Source organism: Ostrea edulis, chromosome 1, assembly GCF_947568905.1.
Source record: "Ostrea edulis chromosome 1, xbOstEdul1.1, whole genome shotgun sequence".
NCBI classification, from domain to species: Eukaryota; Metazoa; Mollusca; class Bivalvia; order Ostreida; family Ostreidae; genus Ostrea; species Ostrea edulis.
The window spans coordinates 17,327,068-17,346,573 of NC_079164.1; the positions used below are offsets into that span (position 1 = coordinate 17,327,068).

Consider the following 19,506-nt stretch of genomic DNA (forward strand, 5'->3'; position numbering starts at 1 on the left):
ATTTTTGATAGAATTGCTTTAAGCACTAAATCAAAATTTGACCTTTTTAACATTTTTTTTTATTACTATTGAATATGTAGATCCATACCTGCAAATGCATAATTCGTATGTCTTTAAAACATGGACGATATGCTTAGGTATTGTTATTGTGGAGATATTTTACAATACAAAGATAAGATTTGTTAAAATTTGATAGAAGAGAGAATTTCTGTGTTGCCCTTATAATTCATATCACATACTGATTGTAGTAGTATTCAAACACGCAACAACATGCAGGGAGGCAGGTAGTAATTCCGTTATTTTTATCATTTACATGTATTCCCTGGTCCCGTTTTGATATATGTAGTAGTAATGAATGGTGGTGGAGATGTAATCTGGAACCGATTAATTGAATCCGTGTACTGAATTAGGATCTGAAAAACCATACTACTGTCATGTTGTATTGTTTAATTTACTGGATGGATGTAAATACAAAATTTAATATCACAATATGACAATTCAAACATTACAATATTATAACGCTACGTGCCTGGTACTATCGAAATGATGCTTGTTGAAGACTACGTTGGCGATACTTTAAATATAAAACTTTCTATACACGATGTTATTGTTATAACATCTACTACTAGAGAAGGAAAAGCAAGTACAATACAGATGTTCAGGAATTATTTTCTTACTTTTTGACAACGTATAATTAATCATTTAGCTTAGTTGAATACATTGATATTGGCTTCGTCAATAACGAAATGAACAAACAGAAAATGTGCCCTCATTTTGTTCATAGAAGCGAGTTAAAAACATTTTTTTGGAACTGTACATATACCATGCATATTTTTTTCTGGGTTTTTTTTCTAAGAAAAAGTTCGTTTGTAAGGTGCTGTATGCAAATAAGCACTGTATGCAAACAATCGATTTAACGTGAATTTATACCCAATATCAACTGACCATAAATGTCCAAGACAAAAAAAAAAACAAAAAAAAACACTCCCCCCCCCCACACACACAAACCGATGTCGACAACAGCATGACGATGTGGTGTCGATATCGTCATCTGACAGTTATCATCTATCATATATATGACTGTCTTCAAGGACCAAATGCGATGTCGATATTGCTTATAGACAAATTTATTGTTTACCATACACAACATTTTTTCAATGACAAAATACGATATCGACGATATATTGATAATTATGGAGGGTAATTGTGTTAAAAAATCCAAGCATGTAAACTTGTTAATCGAAACATGCAACCGTGTTAATTTCTGTTTCAACTATGTATGTTTGCAACGCAGGGGGTGTAAGTTATGTTTCTCAGAAATGTATACCTCAGTGTTGTACTCTTCATTTGTGTAATCGTTTGATTTCTGATTTTACATTTCTCTTTATAAAAATGTATCATTGTTTCTTAAGTTATACGCGGCCATCCCTATAGTATTTCCGTTTGTAGACTTACATGTAGTATTTACATAGCTGTACCTTACAACATCGAATCTTACACGTTACAAGTCAACAAATGTCAAGTTTACATGTTTGTCGAATTTCGATATGACCATATATGGAAAGACAACGGAAATCCACGATTATTACCGAGAACCGAAAGAATTCCCCATCTGTAGAATTAAGCTATTGCGCATGCGCCAAAATTGACAAACGCATGTGCATCTCGAATTTAAGTTTTTATATAAAAAGACTAATCAACATGTGTCACAGTCAGAAGTTCTCAACGGTACGCATTACACAGAAATTGATCTAGGAGGTTAGGAGGTTACGAAGAATGGATTTACACCAACGCCTAATAATAAGCATATAATTTCTTGATGTGCATGTGCACAGACATGTAAAGTTTATGTATGGATAAAACCATCCAACATGCTAGTACAAATATTTTGCACCGGTTACGGTAGCGCATTACACTAGAATTTCATTTAATGGCTCGTTAAAACACCTTTTATGAAGTGTGATTTCACCATCGAAAGACTGAAACAAGCTCTCAATTATTTTATATGATTTTTGTGATTTGTTCCGGAATGATTAAAAAAAAAATGTTTTCCTTGCAATTAAAGGATTCTAGAGTCCAAATTTCGCTGTGATTTGGTGCATGATATGGATATCTAATCAAACATGCCTAAAAGATTCAGATATAAACGTTCTAAATTTTTAGAATAAAATATTTATGAAAATTGAAAACGTTATTTGTTAATATACAATTATGGGCTGTTTATAGCAGGGAGACATAGGAAATTATCCCATCTTAGTAGGGGTACATGTATCACCCGAGGGCGCTTATGTGTATGCGTATGTAATATTAAAAGTAGAGATCATGTGGTACTGCACTTCACAGGGCCAGTCAAAAGGCTGAAAGAATGCTGTGGTAGAAACAGTTTTACCAAAATCAATGAGGGGCATCCCGTCTCTGTTAAAATGCTCCTCTTTATAAGTTTGTGGGAGATGAAGTCTCAAAGAAGTTGTTTGAGTGGATAATCACATTTGATATCCTTGATTTCGTCCATCTTATACCCAGGCACGTTAAAACAGAAAGGGGACATTTGTAATTTTCATAAAATTGATTTTCCGTTATTTTTACGTGCAAAGTTATTTTCACATAGAAACTAAGGTATATTGGATGACATCCCCCACTACATGTACATTGTAGTAAATAATGAATTGAAGGACTAAGCCCCCTCCCCCTCCCTTAGGCTGTTAGTTTGGAATAGACAACCTATTTTATGGGGTTCTTTTTTTTTGGGGGGGGGGGTCCCTTTTTTGCTAGATTGTCAAGAATTTTAGACGATTTCTCCTCTGCCCCAATCCCCTATTCAGAAAAGCCACGTCATGTGGCCGATACTCTTATAATATGTTATGCTTAGGGTTAGACGGTATATTCATAGGGGCCGCCTTACCCTAACTGATGGTGCCACATTTATGGAGATTACCAGAAGTAATTCATTACATGGCACCAGTCCATGAACGTTTTATTCACTCTTCCTACAGTATCAAATTGTATATATATTCACAACATAGGAAGGGATATATCAAACTAAGAGTGGCACGCATGATGGTAATAGTCAAGAAGATCATGATACGATATCGGCAAATTCGACAGGAAATATATTATCTTAAACAATTGCACACATGATCGTTATAGTCAAGATATCGATATGGTATCGTCAGGAATGACTTACTACGATTACGTGTCATTCATGATTCAGATGATAGACAACACGATGATGAATCGATATGATATCGACGAGGCAGGAAATCTGAATATTCTAAATCAGATATTGATACGATATCGTTGATATCGACAAAACAGAAAACTTGAACAATCAGGATTCACTATGAATACGATATCGACTATACAAACCCTTAGAACTACAGTCTCAGTATAATGCCCAGTATTGCTGAAATAGTCGATAACTTACTGATACTGCTGCAATAACACCAACTGACGCGAATGACGGACATTTTTCTATCTTCATTCGAGTTGAATATAACAGCAGCTTTGATATCATCTAACATGAATGTACGTGTGGCTGTTTGTATTGGGAAAGTTTTCCTAGTGTACTTTATATGGTCATTTCTAAATTACCCCCAAATAAATCGTTTCCTTTTCGTTATTTGTTTAAAGTACTGTAACAACATAATGACTCTCATTTTCCGATTTCTAAGACATTTTCGATCCGGAATTTATCAATGCAGTAATCCTTTTTTTATGTCAGAGAATGTTAGTTATACATGTATGTCACGTCTTTCCGTCTTCAATAATGCATACTAATATAGTTTTCTCCGAACCTCTCGTCACTGATACTTGAAGAAGCATAGTAAAGTAACCTCATACAATATGCATGGGATCGTAACCATGATATGAATGAAGAAGAAAATTGCTCGATAGTGATTGAACAAGCTTGTAGTCTATTATTACGAGCTTGTAGTCTATTATTTCAAAAAAATAATGTACATAATATTTGGAACTTTTGGTTGTACGAGTATGTAAGAGTGGGAACATGGTTCATTCTGAGATGTTGTGGAAACCGACACCTACCTGTTAATACATGTACCTCCTTATTTCCTATAGACAAAAATTAATATCTATGTTATAACAACCTTTATAAGGCAATGTTTGTAATGTACATTTGGACATTAGTATACATAATTTACTTAGAACTCGCTATCAATAAACAAAATTCTCACATTAATGTTTTGAAAATTGAATTCATAAAGAGGTTAATGTATCTAAACAAATTTAAAAACATATGAAAACTTCATTAGAGTGAACATTGTGCAGATATCGAACTCTTTGTATTACATAAATCCGTCTGGTGCAAAATATATTCTATATCATCTTTCATGTAATGGGGATCGAAGTCTGACATTAAGGAATGTAGATTTGTTTTCAAATTAGTAAAATGAAGATAACTTTAAAGCATTTAAAAGCGGCATGCATATCTAATATTTCATTAGTCTGAAGACTTTTGCAGTCCCTTGTCGAAACAACTTCCATTTGAAGAAAAAAATACTTGATGTACTGCTTGAACACTTTGGAGAGATTCTAGCGATCAGCGTGATGTTACAGACGGATGTTTTCCTGCATGTATCTTTCTTAGTTACTCGCTGACTACATTTACAAATATCAGGACAAAAAAGGCCTGACTGAGTAAAAACAATTTCATCTCAAAACAATTGCAGCGATATTAACGTTCTTTGTATTTTTATAAAAATAACTTTTGAAAGCAACACCTGAATGCACTTTTATTGTAATTTACATGTACATATACCTGAAATGAATATAAATGGTTTTACATGTAGCATGATCAAAAATATTTTCACCCTCTTCAAACCTTAATGTCCACAGTGGTGTGATTTGGGATCCAATATCAATAGTCTGCACATAGCATTTCTGAAATGTCTATTTCGCATAACAAACAGAAGCGGACTTGTCACGGAGTTAAGTATGATGATGGCGTACAAGATCTGTAGAATTACAAGGGTTGTCATTTTGTCAGGTGGTAGAACAAAAGACGCAATCAAATAAGGCCACCAGCAGATGGATGAAATGACGGCCAGAAGTACAACGGTGGTCACCGCCGTGTGCTCGCAACCACTGCTTCTGGAATGCTCTCTTCTAACTCGTTTAATAAGTCGTCTGATTTTCCGTGCGTGTTGGTTGGCGACATGGAGGACGTACAGATGAATTCCCAGATTAAGAATGAGAATGGAAATCATAGTAATCCTCAAGAAAAATCTGTATCCCCATGGAAAACTCTTCCACACACATTCACGGTAATGTGCCCAGCTGTTCCAACCAAGAGCAGGCAAAAGATTGACCCCGAATCCGAAAATGTACGAAAATAAAACATACAGAATTACATAGCGCTTACGTATTTTTGCATGTTTCCATGGCCACACGATACAGAGGTACCTATCTAATGCCAATCCTAACTGTAGAAACACGGAACAGCCGATTCCGCCATGAAGAATCACATAGTTAAGAAGACAGAAGTATCGATTTCGTAACACAGAAGAGTACCCGATGGAGTACATCAGATAGAAAGGCACCCCGAGCAGGAGGATCATATTGACGGCGGACAGCGCGAAAATAAGGCGATCATGGATGGAGTTCAGACATTCGTATCTGCAGAAAGTCCCCACGACCAACGAATTCATTACCACCGAGGTTAAACAGATTAGTCCATATATCACTAACAGCGAGGTCATCCAAATTTGGTTCGCAAATTCAACGGTTGTACTCGAATTATTCATTTTCCTTTATAAAATGTAACGGTTCTACGGAGTCAAAGAAACACCGAAGTTCACGACTTTCATTAATAATTCCCCTGTATCTGAAAGATGCATCATCTATACGATGTGTGTTTGATGTCCATTTGCTGACGTGTTAGGAAGCATTACCAGAAGACATGTTAGACCGTTAAGGACGCATCAAATGTATTAAATATCGGATAAATGTTCGGGACGAGGAGTACCGTATCTAATGATATTGATATAACTATGACTGTCAAATGACCACAGTAATATCGTGATGAAAGATCTTAATTAGGTAGCGTGTATTGCTGTAGTGAAAGTGATTTAACTGATAACAGGATACAGAGTCTGGAAGGTATTCTACGACAATCTGGCGATTGTTTCAGCTAAATCTACCTTTATCGTTATTTCGTAATTAAAAAGAGAGATAACACATTTATGATGTTTAAATGCTTCATTTGTAGGAAAATAAATTATACGGTATAATTATACATGTATGACATCAAGCTCATGTGTATGAATTTGTCTGTCTATGTTATGTTGTATACATATTTCTAAATATTCCAACATCAATCACGAATTTGTTGCCTAGAATAAAAACAGATTGAAGGACTGATGATTTGCTTGAAATGCATTAGGCTTATGGCCAATATTGATAATTTCGTTATATACTGTCCTTGGTAATATGATTTTTTTATAAAAAAGATTGAAACCATTTGAAACTTAAATATAACTTGATAGTTAACAAAGTAACATTAGAAATGTTGATATTGCAATATGCTTAAAGTCTTTGATTTCAGAAAATTTTGAATTCTACAGATTCTGAATTCCTTATAGTCACACGCGATCAACACGTGTTACCCTTCTAGTTATATAGTTAAGGAATGAATTTAATTTTTGGGGCATATTATACGATATAACATGGTATCAGTCAGTTTACGCTTTATAATCCGCGAAGTACTACTGGGAAAAGAACTCCTGTCTCACTGGTGAAATTCATTTCATGTCCAACATTCTTGATTTTTTTTTTTTTTTTTTGGTGTGACTTATTGCGATTTTCAGTTTCCCCTCACTTTCATTTCAAAGCTGGATATGTAATGAATACCCCTCACTTTACTTTCATTACATCAGATGTGTAAACCTACCCCGATGTTTCACTCTACTTTTGTTACATAAGATTTGCAAAACTACATCAATGTTCCACTCTACTTTCATTACATAAGATGTGGAAAACTACATGAATGTTTCACTTTACTTTCATTACATAAGATTTCCAAAATAATACATCCATTGTTTCACTTTGCTTTCATTAGAAGATGTGCATGCAATGGAATTCACTTCATCAACAATATTTCGCTTTCTGACTGCATATGTAATGAGATATACATCAATCTCTTCCCAGTGAAGTTATTCATCTAATTGATCAGATCTTGGTTGCATGACGCCGTGAAAAAAAACCGTATTATGCGAGAAAAATCCGTATTGAGCGAGTAAATTGTCGGGTTCGACTTGCAGCCGTGACAAAATGGCGAAGCGATTTGGGCAGACTAAGTTGTATGATATAGGCCCCCACATATACATATACTTGCTTTTCCTTTTCTAGTAGTAGACGTGATAAATTCGTTACACAGTTAGTAACCTGATACGGAAAAATACATGGCGTGAAAAGAAAACCCGTATCGGGCGAGGATTAACTGTGTAACTAATATTCCTGTCTGTCTATCGTAAACACAAAAATGATATTTACATGTATACTGTTAAGTATCCAGTGGAAACGATAAACAGAATATGTGAAGTGATACAATTTACAGAAGAAGGACATGATTGAGAATGTGTACACTCCTTCGAATAATGCTGACAGCAAATACGTTTCCTTATGATATTGCGAAATAAAATCAGCTTAGAATATCCATGTTGTGTACAGTCTGAAAATTACTACAACGGCACATATCCAATATTCAGATTTTAATATTTCCAAAATCCTTTTCAGGAATTGCCCACATATAGTATAAATCTTTAGATGTCTAATGTATTCAAATAGTAGTAAGTCAGGAAGCTCTTTCCTTTAATCTCAATACAATGACAGTTGTCTGGACTATTACTTATACACTGACGCAACAAATTTCTAAATTATCTAAGAATATTTATCTTTTTTTTTTTTTATCTATCTATCTATATATATATATCAAAACCAAACGCGTGACCGAACCCGTAGGGGAACATTTCAACAAAGAAGCTCACGTTTGGCAAGACATGCAAGTGGTTGTTATTGATCACAACCCAAAATGGACCGATGCAGAGAGAAAGAGCACAGAAAAATCCTGGATGCACCGTTTGAAATCATTCCGTCCAGGTGGAATGAATAATTTGAATGATTTCACGCTCATGAATCCAGGATAAATCCCTAGTTAAAATCAGTTTCCATAGCCTAATCGCCAAAATTCACCGATAAGATATCTTATTTTGTTTGATTTATATAAATAGAATTCGTTTCCCCGGTTTCAAGGCTCTGACCTTGAGTTCCTTTATTTAACCTTGAGTTCCTTTATTTAGCCATAACGAGGATTCCCAAAATTGCTTATTTTTAAATTGCTTATTATTGCAAAACAGATTATTGTTTGACCTTCAATACTTCCCAATTATGTTAGAACATCATAAGAAATCATTACAACATGAATTTATATAGCTCTTTCTCTCTCTCTCCCTTTCATATTCTAGTCTCGACATTGCGGCTTTTTAAAATATAGGAAAAAATGAATTGACCTTGAAGACGAGTATTTTATTAATATATCATCTTAAGACCTCAAAACTATGGTAAAACATTATTCTAAATCCACATAGGTTCGGATTTGCATGACTCTTTGTGTTGCGATGTCGGGGTTTCTAGAATGCGGCTTTAATTTGTCTGACCTTGAAAAATTATACTGTATCTCTTTCCTTAGACTTCTCTCCCATTCACCTATTTGATTGTTGATTTTGATTTTAATGCTAGATCTGTGTCTTGAGATTGACCTTGTTTGTTGTTTGATCGTGTTCTGGCAATCATTATTTTTCGCTGTTCACCATATCCGAATCATCAATGGTACGGCCTACCTAATATTGTTTTGAACTTAATCAGTCCATATCATTATCTTCCCACCATTTTACTCCATAATCACATTGTTTTGTAAGTTTTCCCTCTAAATTTATCTGATTTCTGTAATTTTCAAGAATAATTCTATTTTCATCCCGACCCGACCATGGTACGAACTCTCTAAACCATAGTCAGTAAACACGCTTAACAACAAAACCACCACCATTTTTATCACTCAGTACAACAGTGTATCACTCTTGTCATCAATGTAGTTTATCGATACTTGTCGTTTTTGCGTGTTATTTGTTTATGTAATATATGTCTCTTGATAAAGACGCGGGTTCCGTCGAAAATTCGAGTTTTAAATAACCAACAGTGTCGTGGCCTTTTCAGTGCTTTTATGAATTTCTTTACTGGCCTTGTATCTTCTCAGACCGACACTTTAAGAAAGTAGGATGTTGTTGGGTTTTTGTGCTTTTATTCACACACACACACACACACACACACACACACACACACACACACACACATATATATATATATATATATATATATATATACTCTTAGTCTTATTTTCCCCAAAACAGTTAAAAATATTCATGAAAAAAAAAAAGATAAATTAATTTACCTTATTGTAGTCTGTTCACATACATATCTATAGCATTTTATATCTATGTTCTTTTATGCATCTATTTATTTTAATATTCTTTTTGTTTTAAATTATTCAACACTTGATCCACCACTCCACTTCTACTAAGGGAGATTAATCTGGAATATCAAATATGGAAAACTCTTCTTCCTAAGTTTGTGTTAACAACTATTCTGTATTAGACTGAATTGAATACTGTTCATATTAGATAACCTTCAACAACGAAAATACATGCATGTACGTTTCATGCATGCAAATCTTCATCTGAATCAGTTTTAAATGATACAAGGGATTTTCAAAAGGTCAAGGCCAGTGCAGACGATAGTGTTTTCAATGGAAATTACCATTATGACCTAAGGGCCTGCATACACTTTGACATTTGGAAGCCAAAAAATAGGTAGAATTACATCTTAAGCATGGGTCCTGTTGCAGGATTTCATATAAGTGAATTTAATACGAGTTTTATTGACAACCCCTCCCTTCCCCTAACACACCCCACACCCCCCTTATTGATAGTTTATGCCGAAAGTATCTATAGATGCGGGCAAGATATTGCCACTGACAGAAAAGTGTAACACCATCATCCAACTGTACTAGTTTTTCCATTAGCTGTTCCCCTTGGGTACATTTCATGAGATTTGACGAATATATCAATTTATGACAACATTAACAACACACCGTCATAGTTCAGCATCAGTACACACCTCAGAATGTCTGAACCTTTGAAATTTTCATGATTTGTGGTCTGAGGCGGACAGAAAATGAAGGCGGCCATTTTTAACCACTGTGTTAAGACTTAACACAGGTACTGGAGGTGGATTAAAGTTAACACACCGTTAAAGGGTTTTTACCACGATTTTTATTGTTTGTAAAGTTATATGAAAATGTGGTGTTTTGAATCGTGCTATTATTATTTTTTCGATATAAAGCGTGCTTTAGTGATTATTTTGCATCGAAAGTGCAAAAAGCCAGATATGCATATTCTCGTTAGAGATTTTCGCGCCATTAATATGTGACGTCATACGTGTCAATCGCGGTGAAGGGAGCAAGCATGAAAACATTAAACAAGTTGCGAACAGCACATACAACAGGCTATTGATACAAAATGGAAAGATTCAACAGTTACAAGTCCCATTATATTGTGATGTACAGTATATAGCTGTAATAATCAGCACAAAAAGACGAGTTTTGTTTACATTTACCAACGAGGCAAGTCGGAGAAATTTTGTGAGCTTAGAACTAGAAATACTTCAAACCAACGGAAAACCATCTTCAATGACGAACTTACATATTGCATTCTAAACCATTTAATTCATGATATCGACATTTCTGTTTACAAATTAATAGGCTCGTTGTCCTTCAGACTGGACATAATCAGAGACTGCCTTCAGTTTGAGAACTCTTATAAAAGTCGCCGCGGGTCTGACAACCACAGAAATTTCTGTGTAGCATACACTTTATATATATATATATATATATATATATATATATATATATATATATATATATATGCACCTTTGATTTCATATGCAACGATATATTGCCCCCCCCCCCCCCCCCCCCCCCCCCCCGCTTGAAGTTTTGAGTATTGACACCATGTACGAAATGACTACACGGCCTATCAGACTATCCCTACCCCCCCCCCCCGATTAAAATAGTAAAAAAATGAAAAAGTCGAAAAAATGCCAATTAATAATCGTCAAAAATGCTGAAACACGGCGGCTTTATATATATATTTTTTTTTAAAAAAGACGGTGCGTGCCAACGTAGTGAAAAAAAACAATATAATGAAAGACAGCCCCCCCCCCCCCTATTTTATTTTAAAGTAATGAGAGGGGCGATTATAAGGTAGAGGTTACGACTATTGGCCCCATCTCTCTCCCCCCCCCCCCCCCTCTCTCTCCCGCCTTTTTAAACACACACTATACGATTTAAGAAGTCGATAGATTTTCATCAGATTGTTAATTTTAAAATCTGGTTGGCTCCCCCCCCCCCCTTGAAAAATAAAATTATAAATTAAATCGATATCGGTAAATAGACTCTTTCCTTCGACACATTGTAGGTCAATGCATCAATTTAATTAATAGCAAATCTTCTTTACCTTCTCCAGTGTAACGGTTAGAGAAGAACTGATTTTAATTAGATCATCATCGGCTATTACATGTTACACTCTACATGTACAGACCTCTAATGCTTTAAAAATATTATGATCTACAAGGGAACACAGTCAAAATGTTTGCAAACGAAATATTTACCAAAAGTTGAAAACATTCCATCCTTTCTGTGAGCGGGATTTCCGTCCGAGTGGTCAATGTCGATGTAGTATTAGGCTAATATAAATGTTTGCTGAGGGAATTTCTTTAAGATTTGGCTCAGCGGCAGGTTCAAATATGTATGGCGGAATATTAAATACTAACGGGATGTCATCGATGTCGGAACATTAATTATCCATTCTGTATAATTTATGACTTTCAAGTAGAATCTATTCACACACACATACATAGCTGCTGCAGCACATTGACACGTATGACGTCATGACGTATCACGTGACTAGATAGCTCATTAATGACGATTTGAGAAGCGGAAGCTTTGAATATATGGAGATAAAATGCATGTTTGTATCAATTGTTGGGAGTAATGAAACAAAATAACAGCAGAAACGTGCTTTTTTAATGTTACTCCTTCTGATTTTCATTACATTAAAAATCGTGGTAAAAACCCTTTAACACAGTGTTAACGCAAACTCGCATTTTGAAAAAAAAAAAGTTAATCACATGGTTAACTTTAACACAAAAGTTAATTACTTATACACTGACACAAAATCATAATAAATAATTGAGAGCTTGTATCACGCTTTCAATGGTGAAAGCATTAAACAACATTCTGGTGTAGTGATCTTCCTCAATTTAGTTCATGTACTCGAAACTAGAAGCCAATACACAATTGGAAAAAAGCTATTTCAGGAACAGACGTAACAAAATTAATTTCTTATAAGAATGATACATTGACGCGGGTATATATTTGAAGATACACGCATGATGTGTAGGTTTTTTTCATTAACGGTTTTTCCATTATTCAGAGTTTTAAATTGGTTTTCAATATGTGCAATATTGTCACATATTGAGATGTATACTAAACTTAGAGCGTAAAACTAGCTATCGGGACAGTGATTGCATTAGTTAAGCGTTAATTCCGATATTTTTGTTCATTGGAACTAACAACCTACAATGGATGCAGTGGAATGGGGCGTCATTGAGGAATTTAAAGCTGCCTTCGAAGGGAACATTCTTATTTCAAATATAGTTTTGAAGACGATAAAGTCTAGATGCAGTCTTAATCCAACGGAAGAAAAGAAAATTACGGTAAGAAGTAGGTACATGTATTTTGATTTTATAAATTGATAGTATGGTAAAAGGAAATCAGTCTTGCTTTCTTCATGTTATCCTGGAAGAAGCACTGCATCTAACATTGAGCATGAGAAAACAATTCATTACTTGAAAGATGTATTTATTTATAAATTTTCTCGCTAAATAGATTAAGAATTTGGTGAGGAAAACTTTGTTGAGAATACTTCGCAATCAAGAAGGAGGCTTTGATATTCTAATGGAAGCTCTTGCAAAAGAGGAAAAGAACAACGAGTATTTTATAAACAGAATGAAAACACGTCTTCAACAAAAGAAAAAGAACAATAAAAGGCTTAAAAATACAAATCATCACAATTCCTCAAATACAGAAGAAAATGGGGTCTATACCGAGCTGCTTTTGACAACAGTTACAGGTGTTCCTAACAATACAAAACCCGTAACTGAAAGTTTAAAATCGATTACTGATCAAGTTGTAAAAATGAGAAAAGACATGGATCCACAGAATCTTAAGAATCAAATGTCGTTAGAGGAATTGCATCGTGAAATATTAGAAGGTAGATAAAAGGTTCACAAAGAGAAAATTGAAAGCCTTAAACGCGAATCTAAAGAAAAGGACAAAGAAATACAGAAACTTTCCAACGAAAAGAAAGAACTCCTTGTCACTCAAAAACAGCTCAAAATTGAAAACAGTCGGCTTCAAAACGATAAAGAAAAACTTCGAATTAGGAGGAAGGAAGACTTAATGAATATTGACGCCGATGTACATCAACCTATTGTGCAAACCATTATTACTGCGAAGAATGTTGTTGTTAATTAAAATATCTCTTTAATATTGTTGAACCAGTTAAAAGATTGATTTTGCATTTGTCCGTGAGGTAATCCATTCTTCGTAGTTCATTGCAGTTAATTTAAATACATGTATATTCCGTTCATACAGAGAGACTTCCTCGTTTCTGATAACATCTTTCTCTATTGTCAGTCATGATTATCCTTCTGTTTATTGTACGTAATGCATTTAAATACCATTCGCGTGTCAAATGATTTACATTTACCAAATGTTTTGCGTGTAATTTTGTTCATGATGGCGGTATAAAATCATACACACAGTTGTTTCTTTGTACATGTATAGTGTTTTACGTACCTTTCAAGAATTTTCACTAATGTAGAGAAGTCACCTGCTGTAGGTAATGTGACATATCCATGCGCGGGGTCAAAGCAGTGAGGGCTCTTGACTTCTTTATCGAGTCAATACAGTAAACTATTCGTACATGTAACAACATCAATATAAAAAAACCTTCGAATTTGGACACATTTGATGAAGAAAGCATACCGTGTTTCTTTTTTTCATTTCTATTATACATAATTTGTATTGAGTTTTCGGTGTGTAATGCTATCACAAGATGACAAATACACTGTACATTTTAAATTGACTATTAATATATGCAGTGGAATGGAGCACCACTGAGGAATGTAAGGTGATTAGAAGACAATAAGCTCTATACACACCAGAATTGAAAAATAAAAGTTTGAAAAGAAGCAAAGAATTTTAAAAAGCGATGTTAAAGAGGTTCGCACCTGACATTTGGAGTAGTGTCAATTTTTTGGGAAGTGTAATTTTAATTTCTACGTTGAAGGAGAATTAGGAAACTGAAAAGAAAACCTGGAGTCTCAATGCTTGTTATTGAGCTACAGTGTTCTAAACGTGACCTTTTTGCACTTAAAATTTATTCAATTAAACTTGATTTGTCTGTTGCTGTCAACACAACATAAGCAACAAAAATCAATCATTACGTAAAATAGATACATTATCATGTCTTCTAACAATACAGAGAGAGAGAAAAAAATGTTTAATACAAGTAATGGAAATAAACAAATGATTACCTTTTTGCACTTGATATACGAAAGAATTCATGATATCAAATTTGAGAGTTTGAAAAGACATATTAGGAGTAATGTCAATTTCTCAAAGTTTACATAAGTCTTAAGATTTAAAATGGAGCTAAAAAGTGGGGGTCGGAGACCAAATTTTTAACATATTTGCGAAAATATAGAATTTTATACAAAGTTTCGAGTAAATTAATTTAACCCTTTTTAAGAATCTGTGTTCTACTAGAATTTCGAAAAATATATTAACCAAATCAATAAATTACAACATTTGATCTAATTCCAAGTCTCAACTACTTGTATCATAAATTATAAAACTGAAATACACGTATAGGAGTATAAAAATAGAAGATATATTAGATGAATCAGAAACTGTAATATCACTAAGATTCAGAACTTTTGGATTAATTAATCCTTCCACTACAAAATATAGTTCCTGCAAAATCCTTTCAAAATATGAATTGATACCAAAAAAAAATTTCAACTGGATAGGGTCCAGTAATAGATGTGTAATATGTTTTTAAATCGAGGTAAGCTACTGACAAACAAGTTGATGGTACAGGGATTTCAACAGTCTCGATTGAAGTTGCATTTCGCAAATTCTATGGGCGTTATAACGATCTAGTTCGTCAATACAACCTCGCATTGGGTCAAATGCTGTCTGACGTGTTTCATACCGATTGTTAAGCCGTTCTTGGCACACTGATTTTGACTGCGGATAACTCCGTTTACCTGATCAGGATATAGGGCTCACGGCGGGTGTGACCGGTCAACAGGGGATGCTTACTCCTCCTAGGCACCTGATCCCACCTCTGGTGTGTCCATGGGTCCGTGTTTGCTCAACTATCTATTTTGTATTGCTTGTAGGAGTTATGAGATTGATCACTGTTCGTTATCTTCACCTTGCATGTTTGCACCAATGGAATCAATATTGAACTAGTAAATACTTAGTTTCAACATCCTGCGCAGTTTTGCTCAAAAGCTCAGGAGCTAACTTCCTTCAATAGAAAATCAGATAACGTCGTTTGTTTCTGCGTACACGGTCGGACATAGGTCAGACAAAAATGGCGCTTCTTTAGAATTAGTGTTGAGATGTTGAGTTATTTTTTTACGCTATTAAGGAATAGTGTTGCTTTAAAATATATACCATGGTGAAGCATTGCTCACACGGAACTTGTAAATCGGATAGCAAGTATCCGGAGAAACTTGTGGGCGGGATATTCATCCCATTCCCGAAGCCAAAGTCTGATTTTGACAGATGCTTATGTTGGATCTCGCTCTGCCGAAGGTCACATTCGCAGCTAAACGTTGACAAGATTACGAAGCATACATATTTATGTTCCAAGGTAAGTATGTTTCACTTATTATTTTTATCTAAGAGGAGGAAACTTATTACTCTGCCGATTGCTTTATATGCATTGAGATGTCGAAAACCAGAAACTACAAACTCGGTGCATAAAATCGATTTCAATACATAAACTAAAACTGTTATACAAGTATTACTCGAGAACAAAAGTATTTTATAATGTGAAGAGAAATTCTAAAAGTCTGTGGTACATGTATCAAGGGTCGTTAAGGATAGATAATAGAGCAAAATGTGGCCTCATTACTTACAAACAGGCTGAGTATTGAGGAAAATATTGAATCTTGTTCCCTTCGGATTACTCATATTATTTGTATAACATGATATAAACAGCTAGGATATTTCTTTGTCTGATCATTTGATTATTGAAAACTTCATTTTGTTTTATTTCAGCATTTTATTTCATTCTACCGAAGAGTACCCGGATCCTTGTGATGCACAGACTGGTGAACTGCAGAGAGCGAGACGAAATATTAGATACATGGATCAGCAGTCTAGATCAGTTGAAACATCCATCATTCAGAACAGGTTTGCATCAACAGATCAGAGATATGTATATATGTCCATGGCAGGGTTGTCCCCAACACAAGAATATGTTTATAATGTCTATATTTATTTTTATATTTATTCATTTATTCACCAATCAAGGGCCCTCAGGGGGCATATACAATTTTAACAATTAAACCTTATGAGATTGATCACTGTTCGTTATCTTCACCTTGCTTATAACTACATTATGCCATATACACATGTATACCATATACACACATGTTAAGACATAATTTTGCAAATGCACTGCCTCTGAAATGTGTAATTCTCTTGATGAAAAAGGGACATTTAATTTCTAACACACCAGTTTCTCCATCTATACAAACTTTGCCATCAGGCGAGGCAGCAAGAAACGAAAACTACCAATCCACAACCATGAATATGTGCATTAGGAAATGGTTCCATATACTTTTGTTTAGCTATGTTTTCGTTACATTTGCCATAGGAAGTTTCTTCAGAAGTAAAATTCTTGGTTTCAAATATGCTGGAAACAAGAGTATTTGTAACATCTTGCATATTCTTGCAAACTGAGAAGCGGTCACACGTTTCTTCCTTTCATCAAACCACAATGCATTTCCAGACTGGTCAATAGTTGATCTTTCTAATTTCACAGCCTCATGATGTGTTATGCAGGATAATTCATGAGCTTTTGAAATTCTGAATTTATTGATGGCACATCGGTGTCCAGTGGAAATTCAGTATCACCGCAAGTCTCATGTTCAAAAGATGGAACGATCTTGTATTTTTTAAAGTGAAAATTATCAGAAATCATTATTTATAGTGCATGCACGTGTATATCTAGGTCACAATAAAATATACTTATGTGTCTTTCCACTTTCCCTATTCTATTTGCACTTTTTGCTGCAGACCCTAAATATTTTATATAAATAAAATAATTCCGGAATTTCGTACCAGAATGTTTTTCATTTTGTGTTCGAGTTTCTCTGATTAACATTTTGACTACTATTGATCTTCATGATCTTTGAATAGTACATGTTTGTGTAATGCAGATAGGCTTGTGTTCAAAGTGTATCAAATACTAAGATCTCGAATAAAATGTTTGAATAATATAAAATGTTTACCACCTAGTGGGCTACCCTACCTAATTTTGGGGGAATTAGATAGGAAATGCAGATATATTTCATTTTGGTCTAACTTTTACATGTATATATACATGCATTATACGCATACATTTGCACGTGTAAATATTGTCACATTGTACTGTTATCAACAATATTATATTTTTCACAAGAATAGTGATTTGATGAATTATTATATGTACTATTTCAATATTCTCATCTTTGGTTATGTTTCATTGGCTTCAAGAGTAAGACAGCTAGATGAAGAAAATACTTGTCTACGTCAAGAAATTGAAAAGAAAAATAAATTATCTGATGCTGCTTGCCAAACAGAGAGAAATAGACTTTTCAATGCAGGAGACGTTTCAAAGTCTAAGATCAAAAACTTATTTAAATTTTATACTGAGTTAACCTATGCTAGGTGTGTTATGCTTCTTGCCTTTCTCTTTCTAAGTAGTGAAAATCCAATAATGTATGAAGACATAAGAAAAGAAGTACATGTTTGCAGATTTCAATTGTTACAGCAAGTGTTTATGTATTTGTGCAGACTAAGAAATGGTTTGAATGCGACAGATTTAGGTTTTAAATTTGATATTAAGTTTCAAACTGTTTCAACAGTTATTAATGGGGTTGCAAAGTACATGTATTTAAGATTAGGTTCATTAAGTTACCGGCCCCATCGAGATACAGTTATAGAATCAATACCAGAGTCTTACAAGCAAGATTTTCCTACTTGTTTAGCCATTCCTGACTGTACTGAGTTAAAAACGGAAAAACCTTCATAATTGAAACAACAAAGTCAGTGCTATTCTGACTACAAATCATCTAATACATTGCAAGCTCTTGTTGTATGTGATTCAAGGGGGTCAATTTTATTTGTTTCAAATTTATATTCAGGAAACATTTCTGACAATGATAACATTGAACAATGTGGGGTTTACAGTTATTTGAAACATTTGAAAGAAAAAAGTTTATTGTAGAAAATGATGCATTAATATCTGACAAAGGATTTCTAATTACAAAAGAATTAGCAGACCTGGGCCTGCAGTTAAATATTCCACCTCTTTCATCTTGTTGTAAGCCATTTAGCGAAGGCGATGTAAGTGTCACCAGACAAATTGCTTCACATAAAATACACATTGAACGTACAATCAATCAAATTCAATGTTTTAAATTACTGACGAAAAGAATTCCAGTGAGTATGTTCAAATGCATTATCATAATGCACATTGGTTTGTAGCTGCAATACTGACAAACTTTCAAGATACTTTAGTAAAATTCTAAAGAAAATTTGTCTTTAACATTGTATTTTTGTTCTTTCTTGTAACTTAAATATATGTAGCAGTTATTTATTAGTGCTATATACACTAGTACATGTAATAAATTGTACAGTATTACTTTATGGAAATATAAAGTATATTTTCGTGTATTATGGATTAAATTCCAAGTTTAGATCTAGCTATTCTAGGATTTAAATATAAATGAATCCTCATTGACCATCCCGTCTGTCTATCTTATTGGATTGGTAGTTTATTTATAGTTATTGTAATGGTGTTTAATGAGCTGTCCGTGTGTTGAGGTATATTTCAGTATTGCATTGTTTTTTTTTTATGAAGTGATGTAAATATAATGATCGTCAGGCAAGTAGTATAATGTTGCAAAGAAGGGAATTGAAGAAGTTGACTTAACAACTATTTGAAAATTATCGACAAGCCAAAGTTAAGGGGGTGTAATCCTTCAGTACATGAGTGCAAAAAAGAGAAAGGAAAAGACGGGAGTTGC

At 34.2% G+C, this 19,506-nt stretch overlaps 3 protein-coding genes across 3 annotated transcripts in view; 2 read left to right on the top strand and 1 right to left on the bottom strand.

Moving 5' to 3' along the window:
• Window positions 1-4,841: 4,841 nt before the first annotated feature.
• LOC125663622 (opsin-1-like) lies at window positions 4,842-5,762 on the bottom strand. The gene has a single exon (XM_048895915.2). It carries the CDS (start codon window positions 5,760-5,762, stop codon window positions 4,842-4,844), a length of 921 nt encoding a protein of 306 aa, XP_048751872.2.
• A 6,837-nt stretch (window positions 5,763-12,599) lies between these two features.
• LOC125662480 (uncharacterized) lies at window positions 12,600-13,958 on the top strand. The gene is made up of 2 exons (XM_048894719.2): window positions 12,600-12,846; window positions 13,019-13,958. The coding sequence occupies exons 1-2, from the start codon at window positions 12,712-12,714 to the stop codon at window positions 13,409-13,411; spliced, it is 528 nt and encodes a 175-aa protein (XP_048750676.1). The 5' UTR covers window positions 12,600-12,711; the 3' UTR covers window positions 13,412-13,958.
• A 1,923-nt stretch (window positions 13,959-15,881) lies between these two features.
• The window catches only part of LOC125663628 (uncharacterized), a 37,798-nt gene continuing 34,173 nt past the window's right edge, over window positions 15,882-19,506 (top strand). The window contains exons 1-3 of the mRNA XM_048895926.2: window positions 15,882-16,087; window positions 16,490-16,624; window positions 17,972-18,145. Of these exons, the coding sequence (XP_048751883.2) occupies window positions 15,882-16,087; window positions 16,490-16,624; window positions 17,972-18,145 (515 nt within the window). The remainder of the gene's footprint in view (window positions 16,088-16,489; window positions 16,625-17,971; window positions 18,146-19,506) is intronic.